This window comes from Podarcis erhardii (genome assembly GCF_964252035.2).
Source record: "Podarcis erhardii genome assembly, chromosome: 9".
Classification (NCBI taxonomy): Eukaryota; Metazoa; Chordata; class Lepidosauria; order Squamata; family Lacertidae; genus Podarcis; species Podarcis erhardii.
Window position 1 is genome coordinate 29631016 of NC_138512.1, and position 16161 is coordinate 29647176.

A 16161-nucleotide genomic window follows, 5' to 3' on the forward strand; every position below is an offset into this window, starting at 1 on the left:
TGAGGTGAGGGGACCAGAACTGTAGATAGTGTTCCAAGTGTGGCCTCAATAAAGATTTGTACAATGGTATTATAATATTGTGTTAATTTCCAATCTGTTTCCTAATGATTCTTAACGTGATATTCCCATTTTAACAGCTACTGCACAATGAAACAACATCTTCTTAGCGCTATCCACTAAAACCCCAAGACTTTGCTCCAGGTTAGTCAGGTCAGACCCAACTAACATTTATAAGAAATCAGGACTTCCCCTCCCTCAATGTACATCACTTTATACTCACTTACAGTGAATTGCTTTCACCATTTTATTGCCCATTCACCCTGTCTGGAAAGAATGTTTTGGGGTGCCTCACAATTTTTTGTTTGTTTCACTGTTCACCCCTAACTCAGACTATGAATGGACAAGTTAAAAACAGAAGTCTCAATATGGATTCTTGGGTGACTCCGCTTTCTAAATCCCTCCACTGTGACAACTGTCAATTTATTCCTAAAATAGTCTCAAGTAGAGTTGCAAAGCATGCTTTGGTTTGTGTCAGATACAGAATAAGGCTTCTAGCCTATATAATAACTCAGTTTTTAGATTTAAGCTACAATTATATTCTTCCTTTTGAAAGTATCCCTTTAGCTGATTCCAGCATTCAATTAACCTTCAAGTGGAAAACTGATTATACAAAAAATTACAAGAATCACTGCAAATAGCAAGTAATTCATATTATATATATTTTACAATCAAGACATAATCTTTTACTTCCAAACATAAAACAAAAAGCAATACCTTTGTCCTACATTTAGGATATTCATGATCCCCAGGGAGTACTTTGAAAGAAATTGGTACTCTGTCCGCTCTCCTGTTTGCACAAAAGGCATCCCAAACTGCCCGATGAACAGCATTATACACTACATCCAAACCCGTGAGTGTAACGAAGGCCATAGGACGGCAGCATAGTTCCACAGGAAAGTCCCATTGCGAAGGGCTCATCGTTAAGGTTGGTTCACAGGGAAATCTGAAACAGTAAGTATACATTTTCAATGAACTGGTCTGTTACTCAGATACATTTATCGTTATTCTGGGGCACCAATAGTCAAAGAGAAAGAAAAACCTCTGCTAAAAAAAATAAAAATACCTCTGACTAAATTCTTCCCAAATGCAAGCTGATACGACATGCAATAGTAAATGAAATCTTAGGATTGAAAGAGGCGTAGCTCCCCCCACCTTAATAGCAGTATATGGAATCAAAGAATTGTAGAGCTGGAAAAAACTCCAAGGGTCATCCAGTCCAACCCAGGAATCTCAACACGCGGTTCCCAACCAATCTGAAACCATACCGGACCCGGCTTAGCTTTGCAAACTCCGCAGCCTGAAATAAATTTGTGGCTTAGCCATGAATGACCAAGCGGCTTCCTAGAAGGTTTCGCCCAACTTTCCCCGAGCTTCTCGGCGGTGTCCCTGCTCGCCCGAGGCCGCTGGCCGGCGCTTTTCCTCCGCAGCCCCTCCCGGAGCCAGTCATGGCGCTCCCGACAGCTGACAGCGCCTGACCCTCCCGCGTCCCCTTCCCCTCGCAGCCCACCACGCCCTGCGCGGCCCCGCTCCACCCGCACCTGCGCCGCTGCCCGGTGAGGAAGAAGTGGCTCCCCCTCAGCGCCACAGGCGGCCGGCGCAGTCCATGGGAAAGGCCCGACCGAACCACGGAGGAAAGAAGGGGAAAGGGTCCACAAGCAGCAGCAGCAGCAGCAGCAGCCGCCCAAGGCCTGACTGAGGAGTCCAGCAAACAAGCCGGGGGTTGGGAGTGGGGGATGCGAAACCAGCTGAGAGCGACGTCTCCAGCTGGCCAATGAGCGCCAAGACTCATCAAGGAACGAAACCATTGGAGCGCGGGCGGTGTTAGAGTTCGACGAAGAGCCAATGAGGACCAGGAGAGAGGCCGGACTGGCATAAGGGAACCGAAGCGAGCCAGAGGGCGTGTCTGAAAGAGCCTGTGGCCAATAGACAGCCGGGAACAAGACGCGGAAGGGTGGACCCCCGCGTCCAATAGGAAGGGCGGTGAGGACGCGGGTGCCGTGGCCCCGCCTCCCCTTGTCATTTTCGGCGCACGCGCACGGGTGGGCGGCTGTCGGGATCAGTCCGGGCTGCGTGGATCTCGCCCTGGCGGAGAGGAGGGCGTCGCGATCACCTGGGAGGGGGGACGGTGGGCAGTGAAAGGGGTTGGAGGGGGGGGCGCTCCTGTTTCCTCCGGTGTCGCGCCATGACGGCGAACGAAGACCAGGAGGTGAGTGAGGATTGAAAGGTTTTGGTGATGATGGGGAGAAGGGCAGAGTTTCATCCGCTGCACAAGTAGAGAATCAACAGGCGAAGTTCTCTCCCCCCCCCCCGCTCTGCCTCTCGGGGGCAGGCGCTGCACCTGTTGAGCTTCTGCCTGCCGCAGCCAAAAGCTTGTACAGGCAACATGGGGCATTGCTCAGTTGCTTAGAGCAACGGTGCTGATAATGCAGAGGTTGCAATTTCGATCCCCATATGAGACAGATGCATGGCAGGGGGTTGCACTAGATGATCCTTGTGGCCCCTTCCAACTCTCCAATTCTATGAACAGAGCAGAGGTGGGCAGAATTTAGACTAGCACTCACTACTGGATATCTAGTTAATTTGCAGAAGATCCGGAAGGTTTCCTGACTCTGAAGTGTCCTGACAATAGCAAGAATTAGGCTGCGGGGGGGGGGGGGGAGAGATGGGTTGCAAGAGTGGGCATCTTTGCAGAAGGGTCTTGCGAGCTTGGTTCAAATCCAGATCTCAAGTGCTAGAGCAGAGCTTATGTGCAGAGACATCCTGTTCCTTAATTCTGAACAGACTTGCCTTGCTAAACCACTGTTTTGCACCTCCATCTGTTTGGGCCCACCACTACATTACAGAAGTTAGCATGCTTAAAAACCTCAGGATAATTTTGGTAATTTACTCACTACAGTTGTCAACACCAAGTAGGCAATACCCTGATTCAGTGGTTTTTCAACTAGTGTAGTGTGGCATGGCACCCTGGGGTGCCTTGAATGATGGTCATGGGTGCAACACTGTCATCTATCCCTCTTTCCTTCCCTCATCCTCTGATGCCCTCGCGCGTCTCAGCCTCCCAAAGGCTTGCACAGCTGTTAATTGTGGCAGACCTGGCTGCAAGCTCCGCAGGCGAATGCTGCCTCTGGGGCTGGTCAGGGGGTGCTGGTTGCCAGGAGCTGAAGCAGCCTCAGAGTAAGCAAGCAAGCGGGCGAGGGAGACCAGCTAGCCAGTCCACCAGCCCTTGCTGTTGGGAATGGACAGACAAGTCCCAGGCCCCTATGGGGCAGTGTGTGGAGGCACCCCTCTTTGGGGCAGGGAGGGGCAGCTCAGAGACCAGGGGCGGCAGTATTGGCTGCCTAGAGGACTCCCAAGAAGAGGGGGAGAGGAGGCTGAGGGAACACTCCATAAGGGAGAATGTTCAAAAAGGTGAGAGTCTGCCTGCTCTGCAGGCAAGGGGTGACATAACTGGGCTTTTGAGCTGCACAGGGGTACCACTGAAAGAATGTAGTTGCTCAAGGGAGCCGTGGACTCAAAAAGGTTGAAAACCTTTGCCCTGATTGAAAGCCGGAAGGGAGCATAGCTTGGTGGGACCATAGCTTGGTGGTAGAGTCTGCAGACCAGACACACAGACCCCACATCTACTTTCACAAAAACAACCTACCATCTTTACTTTTGCTACACAGTAGAAAACCCAGTAGTTATGTGCTCATTCCATACTCGGTTCCAACAAGATGTAAACATTGGATTTGGATCATCATTTTTGTTGTATTCTTCATATTGAATAATTCTATCAATTCTATAAATACAAATATCCAAATTTATCTGTTGTATATAATATGTATTTTCATGTTTTCTTTTCTTAACTTTGCCTTGGATTTAAAGAACTGCATTAGAGAGCATATGCCTAATGGAACTTTGGGCTTCTGTTTCTCAAAACAGCAGTCTCCCAGGCCACATAGTAAATGGGTTGTGAAGCAAGGGACACAGGGGAGACTTTCAAAGTACTGTAGCTGGAAGTATGACACAAGGCACTATTGTCCATAAGTGGGGGGAATCAAAAAGTTACAGTGGTACCTCAGTTTAAGAACAGCCCTGTTTACGAACTCTGCAAAACTGTAAGTAGTGTCCCGGTTTGCAAACTTTACCTTGGTCTAAGAACGGAATCTGAACGGTTGAAGGGCACCGGTGGCGGGAGCCCTCATTAGGGAAAGTGCACCTCAGTTTAAGAACAGTTTCAGTTTAAAAACAGACTTCCAGAATGGATTAAGTTTGTAAACCGAGGTACCGCTGTATAGGGAGTACCATGCACAGAATACTCCTACAATCTTTCTACATGTGTATATGCGTTTTAAGGTCTTGTACAAAACAGTGAAAATTAATCATAACTGCTTTTTTTAAAAAAAAAGCACATGCAAAATAAAATAGGGCTTTTGGTTCTGGCCAGACTATTTGAAAAAGTACAGGCACCCACCCCAGTTACGTGTATTCAGGTGATGTGTGACTCCGCATATGCATGCCATTGGAAACCAGAATTAGGGGGAAAGACCTGAAGTGCCTCAATAAAGCCCTGCTGCGCCTCCGGCTCACGAGGCGACCCTCCCTAGAGCCCAAAGGGGACATTCTCTTTGGGGCAGGTCCCTTGCAAGCTTGAAGTGCAGCAGGGTGCTTCCCCACTTAACACACAATTCATTTATGCTTGCAGGTGGCCAGAACCTAACCCCCATGTAAGTCAGGAGTCACCTGTATCATTGACTGTAGTGCGCTTTGGATATTAATCCCTGTAGTTGAAAACATTTGTTCCTATAAAATATTCATATTGTTTATTGTCTTTCTTTTATTTCATACCCAACATAATACACCTCTGCTAGGTTGGTGTTATCATTAGTAAGGTAAAGGTAAAAAGACCCCTGACCAATAGGTCCAGTTGCGGATGACTCTGGGGTTGCGGCACTCATCTCGCTTTACTGGCCGAGGGAGCTGGCGTACAGCTTCCTGGTCATGTGGCCAGTATGACTAAGGCGCTTCTGGTGAAGCCAGAGCAGTGCACAGAAATGCCGTTTACCTTCCGGTTGGAGCGGTACCTATTTATCTACTTGCACTTTGATGTGCTTTCGAACTGCTAGGTTGGCAGGAGCTGGGACCGAGCAATGGGAGCTTACCCCATCGTGGGGATTTGAACCGCCAACCTTCTGATCAGTAAGCCCTAGGCTCTGCGATTTAACCCACAGCGCATCAGTAGTAGTAGTATTAAACCCTTTTTTATTTAATGTTCTCTTTTTAAAAATTATTTTGAACTAAGGTTGAAGGTGATGAAATTAATATCAAATATTAATACTTAAACAGATTGTACACAATTTAAATGGTTAAGAAGCAAATAGTAGACCAAGACCACTACTGGCCAAGTATCTTTCGCCCTTTCCTGCAGCATTACCCTTAGGACTATTTTGTGTTTTAAAGATGTGTGCAAATGTTCTCTTTAGCTTTTAAAAATATTAATAGTTTTCTTGTTCTTTCCTTCAGATGGAGCTAGAAGCATTACGTTCTATTTATGAAGGTGATGAGTGTTTTAGGGAACTTAGCCCCATTTCCTTTCAATATAGGGTGAGTTTGCATGAGGTTTTATTACAGAAAAGTAATCTGTGTTGACTTGAACTGAGTCCCAATTCTTCCAAGACATATGCATGTATCTGAGGTAGCTCATAGTTTTTACTGTTTTTTTAAATTGATTTCTTGATTAATTGCATGCATTTACTGTGATTTAGCTATTGTACTCTGCTTTGGGATTATTTTATAGGAAAAGTGGGTAACAATTTTTTAAAGAAAAATGTACACCACCTGTCTAATACAGTTGTGAATGAAAGAATATTTAACTTTTAACTTCAATAGCCACATTTATTTTCATAGGATTGACAGCATGTAATTTGTGAAGTCGAGCTCAGATTCATGCTGTTATCCAGCAATCTCATTTGAATTAAGCAATAATTATTTGAATTAAGAATAATTTGAAGTAATAATTAAACAGTAATAATGCTGTGTTTATTCAGAATGAGGAAAATTACCTATGGAGCAAATGTCTTTTTTATTATTGTTTTCTAATGGCAGCTGGAATATTTTACATTTGTATCGATTAGTGTTGCAGTCGTCTTATCTGAAGACTCAATTCTATGGATGATGATAATAATAAAAATCAACAGTGAAGGATCCTTGTTATAAAACAAATATATTTCAGTATTTCTTCCATTGGTTTAAAAGGGGGGGGGGGAATTTTCTGGATTCTTCTTACACTGCCATGCTTTATAAATATTTTCCAGATAGGTGAAAATGGAGACCCTAAAGCTTTCCTGATAGAAATATCATGGCCAGAAACATACCCTCAAACTGCTCCAGTCATCTCTATGGATGCATTCTTCAATAACTCTATGTAAGTATTCCAGATTCTTATAGTGGCATTCCTTCTGGAATAGCCTTCTTTTGCATCTATCCCTAAAAGGAGGTTCTATTATTTCTCCTAGAGCCTCCACCATAAAGCAAAGTATATTGAACAAATTAATGGAAGAAGTTGAAGTTAACCTTGGTACCTCTATGACATACACAATTTTTGAATATGCCAAAGATAATAAAGAGCTGTTTATGGAAAACCAACCCATTAATATTGCGGTAAGCTGATAACTTGTTTATATATCTCAAAATACTAGTGTTTTCCCCCAAATATTAAGAGGTTAATGCCAAACTGCCACTGCAAGAATAAGTTCACATTTCTAGAAAAGCTTCACTTTCCGATAGTAAACTAGTAACTGTTTGCCTCAGGTACAATTTGGTATTCTGGATGTTGTTAGTAAAAATGGCTGATTATCATACCTAGAATTGTATATTGTTCACTGGCTACAATATATAAAACTCCATGTATTGTCAACAAGGGTTATGATAAGTCGCAACACAAATATACTTATCTCATAATGAGCTTTCATAGCCAGTAAATGCAAAGTTTCCAGTGTAGAAAAGTATAGATGAAGATCTGAAGCAATTGGATCTTTACTAAATGGGAACCCAAGGATGAGAGAAAATGCCAATAAATTACAGAAATATCTTATTAACAAATTACGTTTTTTAGACAGCTTTGAACAACTGCATCTCAACAGGACATCCAGATGCAGCACAAACTAGTAAGAAAAAAGAGAAGAAGGAACAATTGACCAAAACACAAAAACGAAAGTTAGCAGATAAAACAGGTGTGTATGGTGTAGTTCATATGTTTCTTTTAGATTTTTTTAAAAGATGCATTTTGTTATTGTATGAATTAGGAGATTTAGCAAATGTTTGTCAAAGTACAGGATTTTACCTGTTTGTATATTAAGTTTATATTTTTGTGCAGGATAATGTTTATTAAAGCTCTCTCTCTGTGTGTGTGACTACAGTTAATCTTTCAGTAGTTATTGAGTTGGCTCCCATAAAAAGATCAAGCCATGGTTTGGTACTATGACAGGGGTAGGCAACCGAAGGCCCGGTGGCCGGATGCGGCCCAATCGCTTCCTCAATCACAGACGGTCCGGAAATCAGTGTGTTTTTACATGAGTAGAATGTGTCCTTTTATTTAAAATGCATCTCTGGGTTATTTGTGGGGCATAGGGATTCGTTCATTTCCTCCCCAAAAAATATAGTCCGGCGCATCACATGGTCTGAGGGATGGTGGACCGGTCCACAACTGAAAAAGATTGCTGACCCCTGCACTATGAGAATGAACCCTGTGTTCACGTCGTCCTTCCTTCCCACTCCCCTTATGAACCCCATTTAATTATTTAGTGTGTGGCTGCAAATAATAGTTTGCATTTTGAATCTTGCAGCAAGCTGTGGTTTGCTGCAAACCAGGAAGTGGTTAATTAAAATCTGAAATTTGAAAATTAACAGCTTGTTTGTGGTGTTTTGAATAGATCACAAAGGAGAGCTTCCTCGAGGATGGAATTGGGTTGATGTAATAAAGGTAACATACATCACAGTTGAAAATTATTTAATACATATATATTTAAGAGGCTTCAGCAGTGTCTAATCTGTTACTCTCCCTTTCCCTTCTTTTTGTTAACCATTTTGGACATGGATGGCATTGGGATTCTCTTCTTGTCCTTATGTAGCATGTAAGTATTTCAGTCTTCCTGAATTGTTGTACTAGTTTTGAGATACCTTTAATTCCAAGGTTATTTGGGATACTTTCTCCTTTTGATAAGTTTTTAGGGCACTTATCCTAAACATGAAAAGAAATCCTATTGAATTATGTCCACGTATTTTTTTTAACAAATTCAGAAGTACTGGCTAACCAGCCTACCACTTTCGTGAAAAGAATATTAATTGTTAGAACTTTTCAACCAAATCTGATATATAATACTGAATATGCAAGAAAGTGGAAATCAAAATATTGTGTGATGTTCCCAGTGTTTGTAAATATGTGATTAATACAGGTTAACTGTTTACAAATAAGTTCAGTGCCCACATGTGGAATTGCCATCTCCCTGCATGCTTGCATTCCTCCATTGTTGTAATTATGTTGTACACTAGCCTGCTTCACATATCACCTTAAACCAATGGTAATTTCCCCCCTGTACTTCATCACACTGCATATTCACTTTTAAACTACAGCTAAGCTCACCATGGTATAAAGTGATATGCAAACAAGGCCATTGACTATAGTGCTAAGTGATGGTTTGCATGTGTGAAGGAATGATCACAGAAGAATCACAACAAATAAAACTTTTTAGTAGTTTAATGTTAATTAAAAAAAACAATACTTTAAGGGCTGTCCAGGCAGGCTGTCTAATAAAGTGGTAAAACATGTCTTCTGAGTTTCATTAAGGTTGCCACAAAGCATCTGATGAACTGCCCCAGGCCAAGATAAACCTTTTTGTTTCCATGCACTGAGATTCTGATCAATGCTATAGTCCCAGGTCCGTACTCTCAGGGTTTCTTTTTTTACTGTATGTCTCTACAACCCTTTCAGCAACTTTTTGTATAAGGAGCTCTCTTCATTTTGGCAGTAAATCGGTTTTTACACCTGTTACTGAATTTTGTGACATTCTAAATACTAGCAGTACCAGTCTCAGATACCTGCCTTTAAGAAAGAAAAAAGTTAACAGAAAATCTGCAGACTGGGGCCAAGAAAAATGGTAGCTACTGAATCTTTTAATCTTTTTTTCAGCTAAGCAAAACTGGCTCCAAGGATGATGAATAGGAGGACACTGATATAGGAAAACATCAGCTTTTACTACAACACTGTTTGGAATCAACTGCCATATTCTCTCTTTTTTCATTTACATTTTATAAAATGACAGTTCCTCACAAATTGTAATCTGAAAAGGTGTGCTTACCTAGAGGGAAATGTTTTTGGTATCCATAATCACTTTCTTCATATCACATGTTTGCCTTTAAAGAAATTAGGTTGAAGAATGTCTCCTTCTATTTGGATGTCAACTATCAGGACTCTGAATATAACAATACAGTATGTAATTTGCTTTTATACTGTTTGACTAAATCATGCAAAACTGAAAGCGAATCATCTAATGCTCTAGCTGCTAGTCTTATTTTATATTTCTTTCTTGCATAGCTTCTTCAGTGTTATTTCAAATACTATTCATTACTAATCCAGCTTTTCAGATGAAATCTACAATGACAGGCTAAATTTTGGAAAAATATTGGATCTTCCTGAACCGTGGTATTCTTTAAATGCATTTTTCAACCCAATCCCATAGTCTCCCTCTAGCACAGCTTCCCAGCTGTAATATAGTCACAGTCCTAGAAAGCAAAACAGGATCATGAGGTACAAAAGAGAAGGTATCAACTTTTATTCCCATGGCACATCTGCAGTTGCCTACCAGCCACTAATGATGCCCTTGCATTGGTACAGTCCCTGCATCCGTTATCAGCCCATGGCAAAGAACAAATTCACTCATTATATTATTCAGCCAGTACACATGCTGTCCCATGCACAACTAGAGAGAGATGGCTTCACCTCTCCATGCTGTAGGGAGGTAGCAGTAGGCAGAAACTACAACCATCAGGCCTCCCTTCAGACAGGGATTAAACCTGCCAATCCACAGCCTACAACAATAATACTTTTGCCAGGCAAACAAGAAGAGAAGAAAGGAGAACCATTCCACTGGCAACCCAATATCCTAGTGAGCAGATCCATCTCTGAGAATTGTGGGCCCTTGAATGAGATTTGAGATTTGCTCTGGGATCAGTGATCATACACTGGCAACTGTTGGAACACTCCACATAGTTTATATGTTGGTGTCTTCCATGGAGGGAAAAGAGATTTTGCTAATGGAGAAGTCAGAGGCAAGAAAGGAGGAACAGTATGGTAGGGAGCTCACAGCAGAAAGCACCAGGAGTTATCTGGTAGTTTGTTGGGATGGAGTACTGTAAAGTGAGACAGAAGAGAATGAAGTCACTGCCTACCACAGGAATTAGCACAAGTCAGACCCACAATGTGGCTTTTGTAGCTACTCAACAACCTATGCTATGACACACACCCTTTCCCCCAAACAGTGATGGCCAAACTTGGCCCTCCAGCTGTTTTGAGACTACAATTCCCATCATCCCTGACCACTGGTCCTGTTAGCTAGGGATGATGGGAGTTGTAGTCCCCAAACAGCCGGAGGGCAAAGATTGGCAATCACTGCCCCAAACCATGTTTAGATGCAACTGGATAGACTAGGTGTGACTTCCATTTGGAACTGCAACTCGGTGGAATGGGATAGCAGAAGCTCCATAGACGCTGGGTTGCAAGTTCAATCCCTGGATGAAATATCCTAGCAGAAGAGGCTGGAAAAGAGCTGCATGTATAGACATATTGAGGCAGGGCAGTACTACAGCCAATGGGAGTCAACGGTTCATGAGCCAATAGCCCTATTTAAATATTTGCTTGCCTTGCATAGAAGTTGAGGTGTTTTAATCTTTTTTACAGTTGATTTTAATTAACTTTAAATGCATTTAATGACTTTAACTGTTTTAGTTCATAATTTTAATAGTTCTTGTGAACTGCTTAGAGGTTTTACTACAGTCAAGCAGTTTTTCAAATTTGGTTGAATAAATAAAATAAAGTTATGCCCCAGAATGCCATCATTTCTCCCAGCTCCTTTCATCCCAGCCATGAACCTTTTCCCATAAACCTTTGGTTGATTGCCGGTAGCCACTGTAGAGGCTACTGTACGCACCCTTCTACTATTTGATTTATTATTACATCAACACGTAAGCAGGGTAAGTGGCTGGTATATAAATTCAATAAATACTACTACTACTACTACAGCATAGAAAGCTAGTGAATTGTTGGGATACACTTTGTTACTCAGTGTTTCCCAACCTTGGGCCTCCAGCTGTTTTTGAACTACAATTCCCATCATCCCTGACCACTGGTCTTGCTAGCTAGGGATGATGGGAGTTGTAGTCCAAAAACAGCTGGAGGCCCAAGGTTGGGAAACACTGCTCTAGCTAATGCTCCAGTGGCCACAGACCTCGTCAGGTCATTAATTATGGGGAGATATTGAAATCCACAAGCCTTACTTGTTGAGTCCCTTCCCTCCAGTTTCAGCCAAATCATCCCACCTCTTTTATAAGCATAATGAAAGATACACATCCCAAGCTGTTTCCCAATACAAATGAAACTATCCTATTCTATCCAGAGCCACTGCTATTTGACAGCAATGAATCTTACCTTTTATCTGTGAAGTTACTGTTCCTCACTCATCCACAAAGTTGATGGGCTAAATATAATTTCACTTCTGATAATTATTATTTTTTAAATGGGTAATTAGAATTCTGATAGGACTGCAGTCCAAAAAACACTGGGGAATACACTTCATTGAACTCAGAACTTCTGAGCAAACCTGCATAGAATTCCACTGTATGAAAAACTGTGATGAAAAAATAACTAGAACTAGCCCACCAGTACATTTTCTCTCTTGGAAATGCATTTATGGTAGTTTGTATTTTTCCTCTCAAAAGGTAGCACAGTACCCGCCCTAAATGCCGGGCGCCATTTATTTCTGTTCGTTATTTTCTTCCTTTGGAAAAATAGGAGTTGTCATGTTTTCTTGTATATGTTAATGAAGAAAGAGATGGATATAACTACCAAATGGGTAGATAAAATGGAATTTTGCATAGATGTGCCGTCTTGTATCTAAAAGTTCTCTTTACTGTATAAATAGTAATAGAGCATAAGATGCCTTAATGCCATCTAATTTTTATTGTGGGAAGGGAGGGGTTTAAATAAATATATATTTATCTGCTGTGTTGTGTGTTTATTTGCATTTAGGCCCTGTGCATGCAGTGGGCCAAAGTTAAGCAGAAACTTCAACTGTAGAGTTCAGCACATATTTCAGGCTGCTATTAAAACCTTTGTGACTTCAACCTGCTTCAATTTGGCTAGGCAGCATTATGTGTTTCTGTAACAATATGCTACAAGACGCATGAAGAGCCCTGTTGCAGCAGGCCAAAGGCCTATCTAGCACAGCATCCCGTTCTCACAGTAACCAACTGGAAGGCTGCAAGCAGGACACGAGCACAAGATTGGGTGTGTGTGTGGTTTTTTCCAGATGGAACTCACCAGAACTCAGTTCTAGCGCCTCTCTGGTGGGTGCCATTGCCACTATAAGAGAACAAGGGAGGTGTTCATGGTGAGCATTTTACTAAAAAAATAACACTGGCAGCATAGCTCCACCAACCTGAGATTCCCAGTAATATGCTGCCTCTAACAGTGTGGGTAGAACATAGCCGTCATGGAAGGAGGAAGGGGAGATAGAGCAACAGCGGGTGAGTTGGCATGTAATACACAGAATAAAAGAAATGCATGAGATGTCCTAGTGTCGAGGCTGTGAGCAAACTGGTGGAATGGTTCTGTTGTAAATAACAATTTCAAACATGGAAAACCGATGAGAGCGGGATAATTTTAGCAGAGAAAGACTGCTCCAGAAACGGTTTAGCCTGCTCCATGTGTTCCCCCACCCCACCCCCTGCCATGGGGAATCAATATAGGATCCAAACCTACATATCCTCCCAAATAAGTAAATTAAATAGCATGATCAACAGATTGGATCACAGGCCAAGTTATATTTTGACAACTCCCACCTTTCTACAAATAGATGTTATATCTGTGCTTCTTTGAAATTTAATTAGAGCCATCACAAAAATGAACAGGATATGCAGGCACTCGGCAACGTAATTTTTAGGGCAGTGAATACCTGTATAAATTACTGCACCTTTCACACAAAAGTAATTTCTATGAAAGGAATCCAGATATTAAACATCTAACATCTTTGTCGTGAGCACCTGTATTTCTGCTGATGAGGGGACGGGACTCACATTTGAGACTGCCAGGTATGGAAAATAGAGTGCTTTTGTTCAGTAGCTCCCCAAGGGAGAGGAAACTCAGTTTACGCAGAGTAGAAATTTAGTTACCATGACAATTTATCTGAATAGACCAGTTGGGGGGAAACAAACAAACTGGAATTGCTTGTCTCCTTTCTGCTGCCACTTGTCATGAAGTCAGAATTGGTAGGATCTTGAAAGAAAACCTTGAAAGGTAGGATATCTGAATACTTCAGACACACTGGTTGATCTTTAGTTGCATGTTGCATTGTAGGGCACATGCTTCTGCACTTTCCTTGTAATTAAAATATCTTAAAATAGCCCCCCCCCATGGTCATCCGGGCTGGGGCTAATGGAAGTTGTAGTCCCACTTCCCTGGACGGTGCCAGGACCAATTTTGGGGTTGCACCAGCCTGGAAGGAAACTGATACCCTTTCCCTTGCCGGATCATGGTGGGGGTAAGAGGTGCTGTACCATTTAAGGTAAGCGGACTTGTAGTCCAAAACATCAGGAGGCTGCCTAAGAATATATTGCAGCAAAATCACCTCTGTCTTCCAGCTGTGTTCTTTTGCTTAAAAAATGTTCAGGCAGAAGTGGCTTCCAATTATAACTTCTAATACAATTATCTGAATTTGCCCTGTGTTGTGGTTTCAACAGAGTTATCTCGTCCAGTAAGGCAACTGTAACAATCCTCACCAAACTGCTCAAACCTGAGACCAACTGAAATAATTTCACAGTGGTTCTGTGTAGTTGGTCCCATGTTGCATCATTGTCTTCTATAAAGCTGTACCATGTGTGATAGGCAGGCTGTGGTCTAGGGGTAAACGGTGTTTCTGTGCACTGCTCTGGTTCGCCAGAAGCGGCTTAGTCATGCTGGCCACATGACCCGGAAGCTGTACAACGGCTCCCTTGGCCAATAAAACGAGATGAGCGCCGCAACCCCAGAGTCGGTCACGACTGGACCTAATGGTCAGGGGTTCCTTTACCTTTTATCCTGATGAACCATTTCAACTCTACTGATTGGGAAACAATTGTTGCCGCTCAAGCTAGCACAATTGATTTTGTATAATTAATAAATTTGTTCATTGTTACCTGCTGGCAAAAAACAGCCACCCAACAAACTCCAGACAACACTGGCTTAATTATTTTTCTCAACAATTTGTATAGGAATCCGTTTTGAGCTAATTGTAATTGTAATAAAGTGAGATAATAAATAAAGGTAGAGATTCATATTGAGTGCTGAACACATTCTTATGAGCCCATTAATAATGTTCAGCTATTGGGCTTGTTTTTCTCTTTCCACTTTTTTATTTGGCTTTGGAGCTGACTGTTCTAGCCAACAGCTCTTAAAAGGAGGCTAAAATCTGAATGGCAAGTCAAACAGGTTTTGCTACTGTATGTTGCTATGGGTTAGCGCTGCCTGGGAATCAGTAAACTTACTCACTCCCATATGCCAAGAGGCAGAGAAGAAAAATAGCGCTGGGGAGAGAAATGGGTTTTTTGTTTGCTATTTGGAAGCATCTGTGGGAGAGAAAATCCTACTGCGTCATGGGTATTTTGTAAATACGTGTTATACTTCTCAAAGGCAAATGAAGGAAATGTGAAATTATAAGTTTGCAATTGGCCGATAATACTTTCAGTTATGCAGCAGTACCTGTAATTAGATTTGTGCCCTGCTGTCCTCTTACTAAATCTGTTCTCTTCTTACTAAAATTATAACTTTGGAAGGAAGCATAAGAAGATGTTCGGTTATATGTTTTGGAGTACAACTAACTGATTCTTAGCTCAGGAGACAGCTAAAACAATCCGCCAATACCCAAGAGGCAATGAAATAAAACTTTCCTCTAAGCTGACTTTCTACATTTTCTGACTTTAAACATCTGTGCAAAAACCATGTGGGCAGCTTACACAAAAGGAAATTTGTCTCAGAAGCCTCTACATACAGTAAGTACCTTTTGAGTAAACCTTAGATATTTTATTAAAACTGTAATTTAAAACTAGTTTTACTATGTTGGTTTCTGTTCTAAAACTTTGTATTTCACCCTCACATTCTTGGAGGTGGTTTCTGGGCTGCGTAAGAACCCCAGTGTTAAAAAGCATAGATGAAAGATACCTAACCCTTGTATTATTTTCAACTCAAAACTGTCAGCAGATTTCAACACATTATTAATATTCAAAGATTATGATCTCCTTATCTAAACCATTGCTTCAAAATAAATCTGCTGTTGAATTTTTATGCTAGATTTTATATTATTAGAGGCCATATATACTCCCTCCTCTGTAACTTTGTTTCAGTTTAAAAGTGCCCAATCTTTCTGTTAAATTCTCAGAGATTAAGAAAGGGAGAATAGATGCAATATATCATATTTACTTATTTACAACATTTTTATGCTGCTTATCAACAAAGTCATCTTGGTGTTTACAAAAGTTATGAATCAATAAATACAGAATCACCATCAAATATCATCAGGACCAATTAAGAACATATCAATACAGCCAACATAAAACCATTAGAAGCCAGCATAAAATGAGCATGTGCCCTAGGCCCATGCACACACAGAAGCAGGCTCAGCCTATTTTGCCGCCTGAGGTGACATAGCAAGCGGCTGCCCAACACATGTACCACACACACGACCTTGCCTCTGGCCTTGCTAACCAGAGTTGCACGGCTGCAACTTCTGGATTTCAGCAAGATCCTGTGAGATCATGCCATTTCTCACTTATCAGTTTGCCCTGCCAGCAGCCCAGTGATCTCATCTGCACCTTAAT

At 41.8% G+C, this 16161-nt stretch overlaps 2 protein-coding genes across 6 annotated transcripts in view; one reads left to right on the forward strand and one right to left on the reverse strand.

The window, feature by feature from the left end:
• The window catches only part of TRAPPC11 (trafficking protein particle complex subunit 11), a 78428-nt gene extending 76643 nt beyond the window's left edge, over positions 1–1785 (reverse strand). For 2 of the 4 annotated variants that reach the window (XR_014160027.1, XM_081875638.1), the window contains exons 1-2: positions 1599–1783; positions 775–1003 (exon numbers count right to left, since the gene is read on the reverse strand). Coding sequence is in view for 3 of the 4 variants with exons in the window: in XM_081875638.1 (XP_081731764.1) it covers positions 775–978 (204 nt within the window). In the remaining variant the exon portion in view is untranslated. Of the gene's footprint in view, positions 1–774; positions 1004–1598 lie in introns of all 4 variants that reach the window. The other 2 variants (XM_081875637.1, XM_081875639.1) reach the window with 2 other exon arrangements.
• A 323-nt stretch (positions 1786–2108) lies between these two features.
• Positions 2109–12314, forward strand: RWDD4 (RWD domain containing 4). Of its 2 annotated transcripts, XM_081876019.1 has the most exons (8): positions 2109–2266; positions 5563–5643; positions 6354–6463; positions 6555–6699; positions 7154–7271; positions 7971–8020; positions 8169–11379; positions 11518–12314. In XM_081876019.1, the coding sequence occupies exons 1-7, from the start codon at positions 2243–2245 to the stop codon at positions 8280–8282; spliced, it is 642 nt and encodes a 213-aa protein (XP_081732145.1). In that variant the 5' UTR covers positions 2109–2242; the 3' UTR covers positions 8283–11379; positions 11518–12314. The 2 variants fall into 2 exon arrangements, with proteins under 2 accessions (XP_081732145.1, XP_081732144.1); XM_081876018.1 differs by having other exon boundaries at positions 2110–2266; positions 7971–11379.
• The last annotated feature ends 3847 nt before the right edge of the window (positions 12315–16161 follow it).

Excerpts from the sequence above, each read along its gene's own strand:
- RWDD4 (XM_081876019.1), top strand. The coding sequence starts at position 2,243 with ATGACGGCGAACGAAGACCAGGAG. Across the intron at positions 6,464-6,554 it reads GCATTCTTCAATAACTCTAT|AGCCTCCACCATAAAGCAAA; the intron begins GTAAGTATTCCA and ends TATTTCTCCTAG. Across the intron at positions 7,272-7,970 it reads AAAGTTAGCAGATAAAACAG|ATCACAAAGGAGAGCTTCCT; the intron begins GTGTGTATGGTG and ends TGTTTTGAATAG.